General features: G+C 38.3%; 1 protein-coding gene across 1 annotated transcript; it reads right to left on the bottom strand.

Moving 5' to 3' along the window:
- Positions 1-6,827: 6,827 nt before the first annotated feature.
- LOC306742489 (transmembrane protein 255B) lies at positions 6,828-19,501 on the bottom strand (the record flags this gene model as incomplete). The annotated part of the gene is made up of 9 exons (XM_079224881.1): positions 6,828-6,977; positions 7,955-8,059; positions 10,927-11,086; positions 11,235-11,320; positions 11,550-11,630; positions 13,909-13,998; positions 16,936-16,998; positions 17,652-17,791; positions 19,441-19,501. 9 exons carry the CDS (start codon positions 19,499-19,501, stop codon positions 6,828-6,830), a joined length of 936 nt encoding a protein of 311 aa, XP_079081007.1.
- Positions 19,502-20,210: the final 709 nt, after the last annotated feature.

Raw genomic sequence — 20,210 nt, 5'->3', positions numbered from 1 at the left:
TGTGCGTAATGTCCCACAGAGCCCCAGCTAGCAACGACTAAGTCCACATGCAGGTTGGTGTGAATGCACTGCCTAATGAGAGCAGGATGAACTCTGCCTTTTGCTTGTGAAAAGTGGACCAAATTTCAGCAAAATGTAAAGACAGCATAAAGTTAATGCTATATACTGTAAAAGCTTGCATGTCAACTCCATCGCTAGTTTGAATAAGCGCCGGTAAACTAGCAGTTGATGTCTTCTGGTTGTGTGCTCATTTTCATATGAAGGCAAACATGTTTTGGGGTTTGAATTTAATTTGCTTGGTCACAGAGTTATGATCTTTTATCTGCTTTTAATGAGAGATATTGTTTTTCCATGCCTCTAAAAGACAAACAGTCCCTGTCTGCCTGTGGAAATGACTTTGACTATCTCTTATAATATTGCCAAACTGAAAAGGACAATGGGATCAGATGAAAAAGGGCAATCAAGGTATCTGCCAACTACTCCTATTATTTACAGAAAGGAGAAAAGGGCCAGGTTTATGCAAGGACACAAATTGATTTCATGATCTGTAAATCAAGTTTACTTGTATTTTTTTTTTCAATTACAGGAATAAAATTGCAAAACAATCTTTTCATTCTGCCAATCAACTTACATCCGCTCTTTACGAGTTATTATTCTAGGTCAGAGCATGAGTACGACGAAAAATCCATTTGAAGACTTCATGGGATGTTTTTCTGAAAGCTTCTGCTTGTCCAGCTTCTATCCTCGCATCACCAGCTCATTTCTTCTGAATGTCTCCATACTGCTTCGATACAATGTCTGTTATTTTTATACACATTAAATATTTTATTTTCCATTCGTGGTCTTTTCTGTGTCCATTTGAAACAATTTACAATCAAAACTTTGCCAATGCTTCTTAAGTTTGTGGAGTATATCAATCATGCACTGCATGAGCTTTCGAGTGATGGATTTTATGCTGCATGACAAGGAAGTTAGTTTCTGTGGAGGAATGCTGAAATGATCTCTAATGTAGTAATAAAGGAAAGCAGATCACCTCATTATTCTAGTTTTAAAAAAATCAAGCCGTAACATTTGGCCAGTCAAAACGCAGCCTGCAGTGATTTCTACCCAAAGCGTTGCTTCCGCTCTCATTAACCCTTTCATTCCTGCTTTCTGCTTGAAATCAGCTCTGAATCCCTCCAACACAAACAGACTCGGAGTCACTCATCGGTTTCAACAATGAGTGATTCAAAGATGTAGAAATTACTTTTCTTCAGCAACTGCTGCTGTGAAATGAACCTGCTGCACTTCAAATCAGGATATTTGTGTACACTGAATATCAATGTGTAGGAATGTAAACATTGTACAGGTATCATTGAAATTCAATAACCAGCTGTGAAAATATTGAATTAATTACTTGTTCTTAAAAGCTGTCGTGGTTGGAGGAAAAAAGCTTGTCAATGTCCTCGTTCCCAGTTGTGGCTCAATTGTGCATTTAATACAGTATATTGTTATTAGATCAATCATTTAAACAGTGCCACATGCACTGTTGTTGGAGATCAGAGGCTCAATGACATCTAGCACCAATTATTTTTTAAATCATTTATTTGCGTCACGTTACCCGACTCATCAAAAGATCGCGCAAGAATCACAGGAGCACATGTCACACCAGAATCCATTTTGCCAGGCTTCGAGGAAAGCGTAAAACAGAGTGTTTGACGCAACACAGAAAGGCGACTGATGCAATTGCAGACAATACGCTCCCCTCTTCAGGAGGCCTTGTTGTTTTGAGGAGGGAATATCTTCCTTGAAAGAAGAGCAAAGAAACACACTGAATGCTTCTCTCCATGGAAAATAAGGTGTTGTTCTTCTCCAGATTGTTTTTGATAAAGGTTTGATTGACAGATGGTTCATCCAATCATCAGCCTTGTATTCTTTAAAAGTGCCTTTTCAAAACAGTTTCCAATGCTGGCTTTCCAGATGGTTCTCGGTTATTGTTGTCCCACACAAACATTCTCTTTGTCTCGCATTTAGTTTGTTTGGTCTGCTCACCCCACTGCAGTCTCTTGAGTCCTGTTTCATGATTTGAAGCTGAAAATAAGCTCAGACAAATATTTAGAGACAGCTGCAGTGAGGCTCGACATATTTCTGAAAGAGGGCATGTTTTGTCTCCTTGAAAACAAATCAGTTGCTGATGTTGGTGTTTTTTGACTTGCTGAATTCATATGGCCTTAAAGTATATAACAAGTCGGGTTCTTTATGTGTCAAATTGATTGACAGTTTTAAAAAGGAGTAACTCAGCAGGACAGTGTGAGGCTTGTTGGTTTTGGAGATGGAGATGAATCATCAGCACAGACCCCCTACTGCTGGTTTGACATCTGTGAATTGAAGTGTTGTAGATGGACGGGATCAAACCTCCAATATCCACACCTCAACGTATTTTGTCTATTTTGTATTTCATTTAATTCAACCAAACCCCATTGTAATCCATTTTGCTTTCCTCCTCGTACTCTCTGAAAAGTTGTTTCAAAGCATGTTTTATGCCGAATGCGAAGACGTTCAGTCTCTTCTTTATTGAAGAAGGTGCTGAACAAATAAACCTTTAGGGAGACTCCTGGTTGAGGTCCAACCCAACAATAATGTTATTACCCAAAGCCTCTCGCTTCCTGTGGCATTCCTGCCTCCTGTCTCCACATTTTGCAAAATATGTTTAATTACTTTCTTAACAAGAGTTGGATGCGTAGCTTGATGCCACTTTCCTGACTGTATATGTATGAAGCTAGGCTGCAACTAGCAGCCGTGCTAGCATAACGACTGTAAACAGCAAGCCAGGGAAGACAGCTATGAAGTCTCCATGACGTGAAAATATTGCAAATGTATTCTGAAACCACAGCATGAGATGTCTTCATGTTACTAAAGTACAAAGCTTTGTTTGGGAAGGAAAACAGATGCTCAAATGTTCAGAACAAGATTCATGAAGCATGCTGATGCATGCTGGTTTTAAACCCTAAAGCATGCTGTGCTTACTGTACCGATGATGTGCTTCTCCTGCTTGTTCATGAACTTCTTGTCCTCTGTCCCCTGCAGCTAGGATTGTCTTTGTGTCACTTAAAAAGAGACGTGAACCTCAGTGGAGCCCTGCTGCTGCCTGACATTATTTTCACTCTGGTCTGGCAACATCCCAGTCTGCCTTTACTTTCATACTGCACCCTCTGACCCTCTGCATCCTATATGACTGCTGCGTCAGTCCGCAGAGTCTCAGCACCACCTTAACTCCCTCTGAGTTTCTGTGTGGAAAATGTGAAGCCAAGCTGTATGTCCTCTTTTATCTGTTACTGAAATTCAGTCGAGATGAGGCGAATGCAGCCAACTGGTTGAGTTTTTATTGAAAGGTATGTGGCGGTACTGATTATTCAGATTTCACAGATAGGGAAGAAGCCTGAGAACCTGTTCCGCACCACAGAATACAGAAAGAATTAGAGACTAATCTCACAAGGGTCTTCCAAATGTGCCCCTTGAATAATAATCCTGAAAAAAAGGCTCTTCAGTTATAATAGAAGTCCTCTTACGTAACAAACACAAATGCCTGTATGATAAATATCTGCTGAATCGAGGTCTGTATTAAATTGATGAAGGATCAGTTCCCACATCCCTGAAGCCCGAATGAAAGGGTGCATCACACCTGATTGGGCAAGAGGGGAAATGCACCCAGTTGCTCTCAATTTCTTTATTAGGAGCTATTCATCACATCTTGCACAACAGGTGATCTAAATAACCCTCCAATCAATTTAGGAATCGTGACGTTCAGCTAAAATGAAATGAGAAAAGGAGACTTACAGCGAGTATCAAATAATGAGGGACTGCAACAACTATACAGGCCCCAAACTTTAATGTCCTTATGTTTTTTGGCTCTGCTCCTTAGTTTGATTGCACCTAACATTTACAGATTATTGCCAATTCCTGTGTAGATTTAACTAATATGACTGTGTTTGGTATGGACTGGGTTCAAAACACTCAGTTCCCTTTCCTCTTGGTGGTTTTCTTTGCATTAACACGAAAATGAGAGGCCAAATAAAAAAAACACAGATTCAGATTTAAATCACTGACGTTACAGAAGGTGATTTTAAATGTATGAAGTCCCAGAGAGACACAAGGACCATACAGGAGGCATTCGTCAAACGGAAGAGAAAATACCTTTTAATTTTTGATTACACACACACACTCATGAGTGCCAGAATGATACCGCTGCCACATAGTCAACGTGTAGTGCTCCTGAAATGAAGCTCAAGCGTAAGTTCAGTCAAGAAGACACTATTCACTCATAAGCTCAGTCTCTGTCTCACAGCGATTACTCCAGCAGCTGATTGGGGGCGTGTATGTTGAATGAAGCAACCAATCTGAGTCAGCGCAGTTTCCGTAAGCCAATCACAGCGTTGTTGTCAAACTTTTAAACACTTCTCCCCTCTGCGCTGTCAGTTGTCATATCAGCTCAAACCGATGTGACCCTCCTCCATCCCAGTTACCTCCAGCCAGCATTCAGTCCTGCTCCTCATTCATCATAGGGTTACAGCAACTCCCTTCTTCAACACCACCACCAGTGTCTGGACTCCAGGGGGATTCTGCCTGACCTCAGCATCACTACCCCTTGATTGTCCTAATTGAGGATGGAGTCCAATCACCAAAGACTTTGCACTATTCAAATATATGCAATTGTAATAAATGAGTGTTAAACTCTGAAACAAGTCTCTCCTGATTGAAATGACACCTCTCCTGTGGCTTGGTAACAATAGTGCCAGCTGGAATTGAACCGACCACCCTCTGGTTCCCTACGGACAGAGCTACTGCCATCACACCAACCACAGGTCATTATGGAGGCTCGTGGTTCTTAATTCTGTCTTTCGTTTATTCTAGTGCTGCAGTATTATTATTTTTTTTTGGAAGCGTGGATTTGGGTTTATGATATCCTTTTCAGCGGTAAAATCCTCCCACTATGTTCCCTTTTTTTGTTTTTGTTTAAGTAAACATTCTTAATAAATAGCCAGTTGTGGCCGTAACCCGAGCGCGCTGTCACTCAGCTAACATGGCCAAGGACTTTACCTCAGCTCGATGTTTTTGGGTCTATCTGTTGATTTCTGGCGACCACTCATTCGGCCGTACATTCCAACAATTTGCTCATCATCTTTGGAAGTCAAGTCCTCTGTATTTTACAGAGGAAAAGTACCCTTTAATCCCCACAGAGCTGGCGCCCTGTCAGTCCTTATTTTCCCCAACATCTTGCAGCCAGACATCAGATTCCTCAGGCTTTGCCATGTAGTGTGTTGTGCATCATGTGCTTCCACATAAAGTAGAACACACATTAAATAAACAGGTGTGGATACATTGTTACATTAATAGCAGTGAAATCAATTACAAATCTTCTGTGCAGAGTTGTTTAAAGATGTTCTGGTGTATTATATTGGTTTATCTGATTTAGAGAGATGGCACATGTGTGTTAACCCAGAACTACATCAACATGTAGTGAAGCATGAGCTACAGCTTGGCTCGTACAGAATTTTCAGAACCAGAAATGGTTTATTGCCAAGTATGTTACACATCCAAAGAATTTGCTTTGGCGATTGGTGTTTCAGAATAAACACAGTGAAATGGTAAAATGCATCATTTAAAAATAGAAAATATGAAAAGTTACAATAAAATATGATGAACAAACAAATTGAGAAATCAATGGAGGTCCAGGGCTTTTTTGATGAGCCCAACTGCCTTTTGTAAATGGTACTAATAATTTAAACATTTTTTACTGTATACCCATATTATTCTAGTTTAGCTTGTTTTTTATTTTAATAATTACATTTTAATGTTTTTTTTATAATGTGTCCTCTTTGTAAAGCACTTTGAATTGTCTCGTTGGTGAAATAAATAAACTGCTATCAACATCACTTTGAGTGGAAGTCAACCAAACATTACATCTGAGGCATATGTAATACAAGTCTTACAATAATTGACTTTGATTCTTTGATTATGTCAAGTGTAGGAAAGGACAGGCAGCTGAATCCATGGGCGGTGTATTTCATGTTGTTCTCGACTCATGTTGACTGAAATGTCAACAAGATTCTTACAGAATAATTAACAAATCACTAAGATGATCTCTGAATGTCTTTCAGTAACATTCACTGTCTTAAAGACACTAATTATGTTTTGTTTAGTTTCTTCCTGTAATGTAATCTCTGTACATTGTGTATGCTTCTATTGTTTCTGTTTTTATCATGTAAAGTGCCTTGAGTACCTTTTAAAGTTCTATACAAATAAAATGTACCAACTTTAGTTTTATCTACAGCACCATCTATGATGACTTAAAGAACCCAGACCAATCTGTTCTGTTAATTCATTTATTTAATCAATTTAACCTGTAAAAAACATGTTTGCCTCATTTCAGGCAAGTGGCAGCACAGTTAGTCACCAAGTGCGATGCTATTGATATTTTAAATGATACATTTCATTAATGTTCACAAGGTTTACACTCTTGTGTGGTTTAAGTGATGTTTGGAAACGTTAAAGTTTGAGTTTTAGCCAATACAACCTCTGAGTCGACACATTTCCAATCGACAAATGTATACTACGTAATATGTCATGAACACACATTAAACAACTGAAGATAATTAGGTTTTTTAGCAAAATGCATTAAGATATGTTAAAAAAAAGTCAATCTTTGGAGTTGTGGAAAACAATCTGACCATCATATCTTTCTTTTACTGTCCCTCCAGTCCTCACAGCAACATCGCCAAGGATAACAAAACACTTGATCGTCTCTTTCTGCATTCACTCGCTGGCCCTGTATGGGGAGATGCTGGTGCTCATGCAGGGTTTCCCTGGACCCCGTAAGACAGCAGGCCGCCCAGCGGGGCAAAGGGAGGAGGGTTAGACTCTTTGTGAGGAGTCGACGATGAAGGGAAACTCTGTGAGGCAGCTGTCCCTTCTGCTGGAGGGAAATGCATCGTGGCTCCCTGGATGAGCAGGAAAGGAAACAAAGGAAACAAAGCAAGACGTTGACCACAGACCTCAAGTCAGACGTCTTTGTGCGAACTAAAAACTGCAATTTGCAATAATCCATAACAACTGTAAATAGTGACTTCTCAAGTCGCAAAGTGTAAACATAGTCCTTGTGTTTTCCACTTGTATGAATAGATGCATTTATCTATTTGATATCATTTATCTATAATTAAAATTGTTTAAAAATTAAAAATTGTTTTATAAGCCTTCACCCACATTTCACTGTGTTTATCAAACTGCGGATTTAGACACACAAACACAGACACACACACACACACACACACACACACACACACACACACACACACACACACACACACACACACACACACACACACACAGGAGGAATCTTCACACTCTTATTACCCCCGACTCCAGTGGACCCGAACATCCTGTATGTAATATAAATGTGTAGAGGGCTGTAGGAGCTGGTGAACACATGCATGTGTTTGTAAGTGTATTCTAAAATATGCATTTTTTTCTGATGAATAAAGTTGAGAGATATGCTGTATACCGAAATGCTTAAAGTAATAGCTTAGACATGACGTTCTTAGCCTTTTAAAAGCATGTATTGCTGTGTTTCTACCTCTGAAATATGAACTCCAGGGCCTCTCAGGAACCCACCGCTCCACCTATCTTTTCATTTTAACAGCTGATCATTTAGGTTGTGGTTGGATAGTATCGGTCTTCACTGTCATGGCAGGCTTTGTGCATATGATCTGCCTTTTGGCAGTTCAATCTGACTGAAAGTTGATCTGTGATTTCTCATTTAGGAAGTATACATTTGTTCACTTTCCTTACTTGTAAATCTGTGGGATGAAATGTGAGAAAAATGACATGGATTTGTTTGTAATGGTATCTTTTGCTGGTATGTGTGCGTGTGCGTGTGCGTGTGCGTGTGCGTGTGTGTGTGTGTGGACAGTACACTCACCGGGTGGAGCTGGTGAACTGTGTGTGTGTTGCCGCCTGTCAGCCGAGGAGCTGTCGGAAAAGATGCTGTGCTCTCAAAGGGCTCGATCACAAGGCCGCTACTTCTCTAGCACACACACACACACACACACACACACACACACACACACACACACACACACACACACACACACACAATGTGCTCTGGTGTACAATAAAGAAATTAACAGCGATTACAGATGAAATGATAAATGAGCAGTCTCTGATAACAACATTGTTGAAGACATGATCATGGAGAGCCTGCAACATGTACTGAAGTACATAACAAATGGCACAATATTGCACAAAATACACAACGTGTGATGAGAACCAGCGACACATTGCACGACCCCTTATCATAAACGAAGCTGCTCATACAACCTGACATGTTGGACTGAAATAAATAATGATGCAGACACACAAAATAAACTAATAATGTTAGTAAGGTGTGTTGGGGAACAACAGGTCGTAGTTACATTTTCACATACTATTAGGTGCACTTGTCACACGCTGGTGCACACAGTTAGAGATATGCAGTCGTATTGGTTCTTAGTGAGCAGCACACATTCTTCCCTTCAAATGCATTTGATTCATTTGTCCCTCAGTGTTGTTCTAATCTCCACATGTGTGGTCTGTTAAATCCAAGGTTGCAAATCTAATTCTAAATCTCACAGATTGTTAGTTTCCCGGTCTTTTATGTAACATAACGTAACATATTGTACAGATAAGGGGGGAGCTTGTAAAAAATAACATCTGCTATCCGTAAATATAGTCATGTCATCTCATAGGTATGTAACAAGTTTCAACTATCTGTCTAATTTGCAGATCTTGATTTATACAGATTATGACTTCTCTGGGACTCTAACATCAAGCAGAACCATCTCCTGTCATACATGAACATGTATTGACAGGGGTTGTTTCTCAAAGCCAAGGAAGGATCCGTTGAAGGCAGAATTTTAAGCATGCTACATCATCGAATCCCGGCAAAAGACTTTTCAATGTTGAGGATCCTTCGCATTCTACCGAGGACGAAGTCTCTCTTTCAGAGGATTTTCTAGGATGCATGTGTGTGTCATCAACGTTCCTAAAACACACACAAGTATACACGCATAAGATACATTTTCTGTCCCATAATTTGGTAACAAGGAAAATACGCAAATAACCTCCCAGTTATTTCTGCTCAGCAGCCCCCCAAAACATGTGTGTTGTAGATTTGAGGTGAGAAATTGGTAATCCAGTTGCTGAATCTTCACATATCTTCATTTTAAATTGTACTTTTTCTGTCAATAGGAGTGTTGTAGATTTGAAAAGAGCATATTGATTGTATGTTGTATGTTTAGTTGTTATAATAATCGTTCATAACTTTTGATTTTATATTTCATCATGTCTTGAATCTGTGTATAATATTTTGAGTTGGACAAAAAAATTCCTACTAGAAATTGTAATAGGTGGAAAGTTAGGAAGCATTGCTAGGAATGCTAGGAAGGAGTCTTGCCTCCGTCCTACCAAGGAAGCATCCTTGATTTTGGGAAACATCCAGTATGTAAACACCATACACACAAAACATAAAGGATGTGGCATGTGGGAGAGATATTAAGTGTTGAATTGTGTTGAATTTAATCATATTAGATTTGAGAACATGAGAAGAAAAATGGCAATACATTTCTTCAAAGATAACTATGAATAGTATTACCAGATTATTTACAATAAGAATACTGTGTGCATGATAAAATAGAATAATAGTACTTTTTACAGAATGCAGTGATGGATGATGGCAGAATCCAAGCATTGCTTTTAAAATTGTTCGAAAGATTAATGGATTTCCTCTTTCCTCTACTCTCTGACCAATAAGATGCCCAGACTGGAGCAGCAATAGTATCTGGTAATACGTACATATTACCAGATTGAATTTTTAGAGTAATTTCCCCCAAACTGTCATAATTGATTAATTGAAATTAAACACCACATATCTCATAGAGTGGAAAGCTCAGTTTTCCTCTGTTTCACCTCTTTTCTCCATCCGTTATCTAAATCATAATAATCTATCTAAGCTCTTATCTGAAACTAAATACATAATAATAATAATAATAATAATAATAGTAACCTGGACCCTCCTGCTACCAAATATTTGATTTATGTCTAACAAGGAAACTAACTAATGCTAAGCTAATGCTAGCTAGGCTAACTATGCTAGCTAGGCTAACTATGCTAAAATATGCAGTAAGATTAGGGTTAAGTCTTTATTTTTTGATGAATAAAGTTGAGGGATATGCTGTAAACCGGAACGCTTAAAGTAATAGCTTAGACATGACGTTCTTAGCCTTTTAAAAGGATATATTGCTGTGTCTCTACCTCTGAAATATGAACTCCAGGGCCTCTCAGGAACCCACCGCTCCACCTATCTTTTCATTTTAACAGCTGATCATTTAGGTTGTGGTTGGATAGTATCGGTCATGGCAGGCTTTGTGCATATGATCTGCCTTTTGGCAGTTCAATCTGACTGAAAGTTGATCTGTGATTTCTCATTCAGGAAGTATACATTTGTTCACTTTCCTTACTTGTAAATCTGTGAGATGAAAGACAACAACATTGTAGAACAGGAAGGATGGAGGAAATAAGTTTGACCTCGGCATAAAGCTTAGTGAAAACTAACATATTCACATACGACTGACACAGATTCTGTCTTGAAGCTTCTGCTCAAGTTTGTTTTCAAGTCAATGAGTGCAGCGTTAAAGTTTAACCAAAGTTTGTAAAACTTAACAATCATGCCATTTATAAAATGATTGTATTTAATATTGTATTGATAAAAGTACAACAATACTTTTATGCATATACAATTCCCTTTGCCTCAGAGCATCTGTGTGGGAGTCATTTGCTGTTAATTAAATACCAAATGCACCACGTCCACACAACATGGGACCTTTATAGATGCGTGTCTGAGTCTGCCTGTCTTACCAGGTCTTTGATGCTGCCCAGCACCGCTGTAGTGAGGATGCCTCCGAAGAAGGCTACGAGGTTCAGGCCGGCGAGGATCCAAATTAAAATGTACAGAGTGAAAACTTCCTCGCAGCTTTGGACTCCAACAAACTGGTAGTAGTTGCTGAGGTAGTCTCCACTGCGGAACAAAACAGCAGCTCCATTTAGGACGGGTGGCTTTTCATTTGTTGGGCAAGAACATTAATTGAAGACGAGAGCAATCATGTGATGACATGGCAGTGTGAACAATATACTGGGATAATATCATAGTAATATAATTCCCTCACTTGGCGCAGTCGTACAGGTCGCAGCAGTAGCAGGTCCCACTTCTTAGCGTCAGGCTACAAGACTCCTTTGGACTCCAACACGACACCTGAAGAAGGTACAAGTTCAAAATGTGTCACTGTGCCAACTTTTCCTTGGAGACATAATAACATTTATTTTGCAATTAACACCGAAGGCACTTGCGAATGAAAAGGCAGTACAACATGTTGAACTATATGCTGATCTGTAGAGGAAACAATGAAGTGCATTTTTGGATGGATGGGAAAAACTACCCTAAATGTAAATGCTATCGACGGTTCCAGTACAACTTTACTCACAGGCGTGTAGAAGTTCTCATAGATGTAGCTGCCACCGCTGCTGTAATACTGGCATCTCTGTGCTTTCAGGGGACGCATGTCCTGGAAAAAGTTAATATATGAAGAAATATAATGCACAGGATTTCAAACCAATACCAATCCATTTTTGTAGAGGATAAAAACTAAATGTAAAAAAAAAAAAAAATTGTATATGATAATCCAGACGTCCGTGAAAACACCTTAGAATCTGTGATCAATTTATCTCAACTGAAAATGCTTTCTCAAGTAAAATATCCCAGTACCCATGGGTACTGGGATATTTACCATGTACCATGTTCCCTGTTGTGCAAAGTGTTTGGTTTGGAGTTGAGGAAAACCTATCTCATCTACTGTAAAATAAAAAATATCTTGTTTTTGCATTGATTAAAGCTACAGTTGGAAACTAAAGCGATTTTAACTTCCCCCGTTGTGGCCAACGTCTGTTCTGGGCTACAGTAAAAACATGGCTGCCGGCTCCATGAAGAGGACCTGCTCCGCATGTAGATATAAACGGCACCAGAATTAATTACATTCAATTCTAATAAATACATAAAATACTATATTTCTGACAATATATTCCCCTAAATGCTAAACACTGTTCCGTTAATAAAGATAATTGTTCTCATATTTGCTCAAACTGTCCCTTTATCCTCATAGTAGTGCATGAGTAGTGTTCCTAGTGAACGCCAGCCAAAACCAAGCGCTGTGGACCGACCAGAGAAAATTCTTCTCACTTTACAGCTAAACAAAACACTAAAATATGTTTCTGAAAAGCGTAACAGAATCTTATTTAATTTCTGTTCAGCGCTGCCAGTTTGATGGGAGTTCACGAGCTTCACGATCAGTGATTGAAAGCTGCGTTAGAGACTCCTCAGCTCTGATTGGTTGTGTTTTATTCAGGAGAGGTGGAATCTTGTAAAAAACATTATGAGGGAGAGGAACCTGATTTTTTTGTGTTACAGATTATCCATCTCATTTACTACTATCAGGATAAAGTGACAATTTTAGCTAATATGACATGAAGTTATTTTCATTGAAGCAACCAACTGTAGCTTTAAGGAGGAAGTGTTAGTGTCAAGTTGATGCTATTATTGTCTCGATTACATCATTGGGTTATGGGACCCCCTTAAAATGTAATAGTACATTTAAAAGAGTTTATGTTAATAAAACATCTAATGAATAATAAATACATTTGGTCCAACATTTCTTGGAATCTTCATCTGTACCTTATGGTATAAAAAGGAACACGGACATGTGAGGAAAAAAGGATATAACAACCTTAGTTTCAAATAAATTGAAGAAAGGTGATATGTTGCTCTTTAATCTCTTGGAAATTATAATTTACTACGATGTGAATAGACTCAGTGAAAGATTCACAAAGCAACCTTCAACACATTAAAGCATGATGACATTAATTACAGCAATATTTGAGAGTTGATTCTTAAAGCACTCATAACTCTTCTTTATACTGTGGGCACAACATTGCTATAATTAAACATGCTATATCATCTCATTATGTCCAAACAGAATGCACTGATACCATTTATAGCTTTAATAAACAAATTCTCTCTCTCTCTCTCTCTCTCTCTCTCTCTCTCTCTCTCTCTCTCTCCCATGCTCTCGCTCTCTCTCTCTCTCTCTCTCGCTCTCTCTCTCTCTCCCGTGCTCTCGCTCTCTCTCCCATTTCAATGTCCTCTGTCAATTAAAGGCGAAATGTCATAAAAAAGAATGTCTCCCAAATGTAACCAAACCTAATTCAACAGTTTGACATTTTATGAAATACGCTGAGAGTTAGAAGAGAAGATTGATACCACTCTGTCTTTGTAGTAAATATGAAGCTGTCTCCTATACAATTGGTTCATTCTCTCTCAAAAGAGAGAAGTCTTTTCTTATCGAGCAGATCCAAATTTGAAATGTTCTTCTTTACTTTAGAGGTTGAAAACAGGAATGTAGCTTTGTTTTTTTAACCTGTAACATGTTCTGTAGGGAGGCCTAGTTCAGCACCATCAATCCCATTCAGTAACTGCTGTACTAAACCAAAGACAGCTGAACTGCCCACAACACTTCGACACTCTCGGCATGTAGTTTCCATCAGGCTTCCACAACTTCTAATTCATGTGGTCCAAAAGAAGAAAAAAGAAGAAGAAAAAGCTGGCCCATGCTATGAAGACAGAGCTAACTTATTTAATGAACAGAATTGTGTCAATATTGCCAACAGAGTGCGGTCCAAGAGGCTCACAGTGAACCAGCAGTGGTTTGTTATTACTGCTATGTGTCACCACTCATAAGATAGCACAATCATATCAGGTGTCGATTATACGCATGCAAGTGCATAACTCACCATGTTTAGGCCAATACAGACGCCATCGATCACCAGGCACAGAAAAGAGGTGATGATCCCGAAACTTAGGAATACGATCGCAGCCGTCAGCTGGAGTAGGAGCAAAGAGGAAAAAAGCATAAATGAAGGTCTTTCCATACAAAGACGAATAACTTGTTTTATTTTAGGGTAATGGGAGCACAATTTGACAAAGCATGCAGATTATAGCTGAGAAAACCTTCTTTTTTCTTTCCAACAGACAAAAAGGTGTAAAGCTATTTGGATTCAGGCAGTTTGCTCAAAAAGTAGCTTTAAAAGGTTTATTTGTGTTGTTGTGTGCTGCATGTATTAACTGTTTTACTAAAGAGAACCTTACTTTGATCTTTAAATGTATTATGTTTAAAGCTTGTGCTCCCCTTTTAAAACTACAAAGACATATTTGAACTAGAAGGACACACATCCAACATTGAAGGGTTTTCTTCCTTTCTCATGCTAGCTACACCCTTCCACCACCCTTGTGCTTGCCTCCCTACACTGGCTCACTTTTTTCAAATTGATTAAAAAAACTCACATTACTCACATTTAAGGCCTCAAAACAGCGTGGCCCTTCAATACATTTCTGATTTATTGACCTGGTATGAGCCCTTTCAACCATTACAATCTGTGGAATGAGCCCTGCTGGTTACTCCCAGGTCACGGTCTGTGACTCTGGCTTTTACTGTTTGATTTTCCACTTTTCCACAACTCAGACATAAAGCTTCTTTTAAATCTCACATTAAAATGTACGTTTTTATTTTCACAATTCTTATTCCTATTTATATGATCTAATTCCCTTTATTGTCTTTACTTCCTCTGTGCTCCCTTTAATTTGGCCTTATTCTCAGTATATCTGCTTTGTTTGGTTTTCTTTTGCCCTACAGACACACGCTGCTGAAGGCCTGTTATCAGAATATGAATATGATAGTCCTCTTTGTTTAAACTCTGACTCTTCTAAATCCTAATGTTATTCCTGCCTGTGGGAGTAAAAAGAACAAGCTGTGAGTGTTAGCACTCTGTAGCTCTGAGAGTCTAAACAAACTCAGTGCATCTTCAACTCATTACTGCGCTTCATTAATCACAATCTCAACGTTCCACATTCTGGAAAAATATCATTGGTGGAATAAATTGAGTATGAACAATTAGAAATTACACTTTCAAACATTATTTTGCACTGAATCGGTTTCCTGCCATCTCCAATATTTCAAATGTGTAAAACAATCACATAGCTCAACAGAGAAATGGATAAAAACATGATACCAAATCCAAAACCAACCAGCCACACCCAAGAATAATTCCATTATGTTCCTTTTGAACAATATGATCTGCTGTTTTTAACGTTTCTGGAATGAAGCGGCTTCTGGCTTTGATGCTGGTGATGGCTGAAAGGTTAGCGGAGTAAAGAAATATAGTAAAGGAGTAAAGAAATATAGTAAAGGAGTGCTCTGCGGGTCATTAACAGTCCTTAGGAAATCAATCTGATTTCTAGTTTTTGACACAGTGCCTATAAAAAGTTTAACATTAGGTTCAATGGGCATGGACGTGTTCATGTTTTCCTGCCTTGCGAGCTGCAATAGTAAAACAAAGATTTAATGTGAGCATGTATATACTGATCAACAGAAAGTGTGAAGTGTTTCCAGAATAATGACTCTCCAAAAATGTATTAATTAATTAATTAATTGAGCACACACAGGTGATCTCCATTTGATTAATTACAGTCTGTGACTCGGTTTGACCAGTGAGGATTTAGGTGTGTCTTACTAAAGAGGGGTGAACACTTTGTGGAGATGCTCAGAGACGGAGACTGATATTGGATATCGGTCTGATTCTGACTCAAAGAGTTGGATTGGGTATTGATGACAAAAGGCCAATCTGGTAATATTGTATTGTATTTTTTATTTTTTTAAGTACAATAAAAAGTAAAAATTTAAACAAGTTGAAAACGGTATGTGATACACATAACATTTCTAAATATTTGACCCAGACATGACATCTGATACGTGGAGGAAGAGCTAATTAACGTCTGGGCAGTTTATTGAGAAGGAAGAGTTTAGACACACACCTTATGAGAGCAACATACATGGTTCTTTGTCAAACAAATCAAATTACCCATTAGTTTATCGCTATCATTAGCTAATGTACTTTTGTTACAGTACCTCTTTAAATAGTTTTACTTTGTAAAATGTCCGCTGCTAAAAGAATAACTCAAATATAGTGAGGTGAGAGTGATCAGTGGCTTCATAAATTTACAAAGGTTGAAAGTTTCATTATCTAGAGATTAACAGGTTATGAAACCGTCTTAATGTAATACTGATGAATAAAGAGAAGGAAAAAGCGACAAATATTAGAAGTGAATCTACTATATGTTCCCCAGCACAATGTTTTCTTAATACAGTACATTGAGGTGACTTTTGTAACGGTTGTATGTTCTCAATGCTTTTATGTTTTGTTATGTACTTTCAGTCGACTGATGTTTTACTCCTTAAAACCTTCGCCCTCAAATTTGCAGACGGACAGTTTTCTTGATTCTAAACATTGATATCGCCACAGTGGCTGAATGGTTTTTTACCTTTTAGAAACGTCCATCTCCCTTACAACGTGAACTGCAAAAATAGCCCGTATCCAACTCTTACAATGAGGAGTCTAAACACCAGAAGCATCTGGCTTCCACTCAGTGAGGCAATGTTAGAATGCTGGTCGTAATTGGAGGGGTTTTTTGCCTGAAGCTGTCATCCCACAAAATAATGAAGTTAGTATTGTTGAGTGGGAACTGAAGTCCTGGAGTGACAACCAGGACCACAAAAGTGTGGCCCTTTGAAAAAGTCAGAGAAGATGAAAAGGAGAATTGCATCTTCCTCATTGATATAATGTAAGAGTCTACTTGCGGAGCAGTACTGCTGGTCACTATGCAAACATACAGACTCTTGGCTAAAACACACTACTTTGGGAGGTTTGGGTGTGCACAGGGAAAACATAATAATTATGACAGAAGATGTAGGTGTGAGAATATACCAGCTGTTTGCGGTTTTCTTCCAGCAGGAGCCCCAAAAGTCCCAGGAATGAGCCAAGGGTGAGCTGTAAAGAACACAAATTAATGACCACAGGAAGTGTGATGCAAAACAGAGGAGAAATAAATCTGGTTCATTTTCACAAGTATTTTTTACGCTTTGTTTTGAGTTAGTTCTCTTCAAAGGAAATAGCTCAGCAAGATATTAACACTTAACAGCTATGAAAAGGCCTCTTGTGGTACAAAAACATTCATTACCTTTTATGTTACATACTGTTGAAAAGGGTGGTCGAAAGATATAAAATAAATCAGTGACAGCAAGACCCAAATATCCCCATGGATATATTCAGAAACTGATTCTGGAGGAAACTATTTAGGACAATTTAAAATGTACTTCCAGTTTAGAGTTGATAGTTGATAGTTTATCACAGGAAGACGTCATGTGGATGTCTGACTGAAGCACAGAACTGTCAATCATTAACTTCACAGCCAACCTAATATTATTTTTTGTCTCAAGACTAGTAAGCAAAACGTTTGGCCGATGCTGCGAGACTAAAGGGTTGCAGCTGAAATGTCAAAATGCGGGATGTTTCGGGATGTTTTTAAAAACTCCCACCTTATTTGCTGGTCGCTGCAAAGTTCAAACCCAATCTGTATTCTTGGCGTATCTCACTGAATAAACCATGACGAGGAATCATCAAAAGACAAATGATCAACTTACAATAATTCCAGAGATGTAGCCAGACACATTCAGGCTCTCTGTTCGAGTGGTTGTGTAGACTCCCAGGACCAACAACAGCAGGGAGAGACTGAGCATGCCCAGTACCAGACACACAGCTCTCCTGACCTTCACCATCATCTCTGCCGCCCACAGAGAGGAGAGACATGTGTTACATGGCACAGTACTTGGTAAATAAAAACCAATAAACAAGACTTGGCAGCTTCCGACCTGCACATTTTTTGTTTGATGGAAAAGTCAAGACAAGACAAACCTAATTCAATTAGATTTAATTTAATTTAACTTAATTCAATTCCAAAAACTGTGACCCAATGTCTCCATCTCGTTTACTTGAAATGTCATGAATGTTTACAACCCAGCATTTTGGTGGAAAGTAGTGGAATTAATGAAATTGATCAAATGTATCAAAGCAATCTTCAACTTTTTAAATCCGTCAACATATTTGCTGTAGTGTATACTGAGAAACATTGCAAAAATAGCATTTATTTACCTCATTTGGAAATTATTCTAAGGAAGAGGCAGCCCTAAAACTAGTGCAATAATCCTAATTTTAGAAGAACTAATTGAGGAAAAACATCAAAGTACTTCTCTAAGTGGAGGAATATTAATCAAATATTCTATAGTGTATAAGATGAAATGCCAAAACGTACAATAGCATCACTTTTCCCTCAATATTGAATATCAAAGACACACTTTAGTCATAGAAGAGTAACCAAGTCCAACCCTCTAACACACACACACACACACACACACACACACACACACACACACACACACACACACACACACACACACATACAGTCTTACGACTATTACATTTCAAAGAGGAAATTACAAATTGAAATGAAAACAGAACAACCCTCTGTAAGCTAATCATTCATTAGGCTGCACACCATCTGAACATGTTTTTATGAAACTATTCCGGAAACATACTGAGATGCACCCAGGAAACAGATTACACAATTATGTGTGACACCACTGAGCTCTTATAATGAACCTAAAGTGTGTCACCTGCCTCTTTGATCGTTTTTATTATTAGTTCATAAGTTTCAAAATAAGTGTATAAATAACCAACTTTGTACATTTATTTGATGATAACACAGTACAAATACTACAAGTACAGCATTACAAATATTACTTAATAGCCTATTAGCAACAAATCAAAGTAGCAAAAGTAAAAGTAGCCATAATGCAAAAAGACTCATTTCAGCAAAATATATATTGTGTTACTGGATTACAATTAGGGATGCATTTATATAAACATAGTGTTATTGCTGGTAAAGGTGGGGCTAATCTCAGCTACTTTACAAAACTACTATAACAATATATCAAATTATATTAGTTGATTTATATTTTGTATTAATCTAAATCTGCAAAGCTCTCAGACAAATGTAGTGGAGTAAAAAGTACAATATTTGCCTCTGAAATGTATTGCAGAAGTATACAAGTTGTACATAAATACAGTACTTGACTAAATGTAGCTCATTCCACCACTGCTGGTTTAGTTTAGTTTGTTTGTTTATACAGTGTAGATCTGTTCCAAAGTAAACTGCATGTGATGATAACGACTACAGCCACGTGCAAGCCTAAAACACAATTATACATTACAGACTACAACATCTGATTATTTGGCCAACAGAAGACTGAAAATAATTAAAACTTTACTGCAATAAAGTCAACAGTCCCAAAGATCATGACACATAATATGTAGCAGTAACTGTCTCATACCTAACCACATCACCAGCTCCGCACCTTGTATTTCATTGATTACCTGTTGCTCGGCTCTTTGGAGGTTTGTCCCGGCCCGTGGCTCCCTGGACCCGTGCAGTCATGATCCACTCTCAAGTCTGCGTCCAGTTCAGGTTTCAGTTCAAGCTTATAAACCTTCTCTCAAAGCGTTGAGAGTCCAGAGAAGCACGGGTATCTATTGCGTGGACGTCTACTCCACTGCAGTCCTGTGCGTAACGCTGTGCTGCATTCAAGGACGGTCGGAAACGTACTGTGAGTCCTGCTGTCAAAATACTCCTTACAAGATGCAATTATCAGCGTTCTTTTCAATTAATACAGATTTACACCTGTGGTAATAAATCAAGGAAACAGCACATGCGTTGGTCATGAGCTGAATGAGCTGCTACTGCAGATTGAGAAGGAGAACATGTGAATGGCAAGTGAACACATCTCCCGTTTAAAGTGGAAGTTGCTTATGGCTGGATTGAGATACAGTAGGAAGAAAAGACAAAAGCTGGGCCCCACTTAACCGCTCTAAGAAATGTCATTAATGATACAGCTCCTTTTGCTCCATGTCCGGTATTTTACAACATGCAAACAGAAGACCGAAATAAGCATTTTGGGCCACTTGAGGACTGAAGCCTCAGGACAGTTGTCTGCTTTGCCCAGTTGGTAATTGAGCCTTAATTGTCTGTATGAATAAAAGAAAATGCACCAGACAGCAAAAACATATTTGTTTTGGTAATATATATATATATATATATATATATATATATATATATATATATATATATATATATATATATATATATA

This window comes from Taurulus bubalis (genome assembly GCF_910589615.1).
Source record: "Taurulus bubalis genome assembly, chromosome: 10".
NCBI classification, from domain to species: domain Eukaryota; kingdom Metazoa; phylum Chordata; class Actinopteri; order Perciformes; family Cottidae; genus Taurulus; species Taurulus bubalis.
The sequence above is the reverse complement of the archived record's forward strand: the minus strand, read 5'-3'. Positions and strand labels throughout refer to the sequence as shown.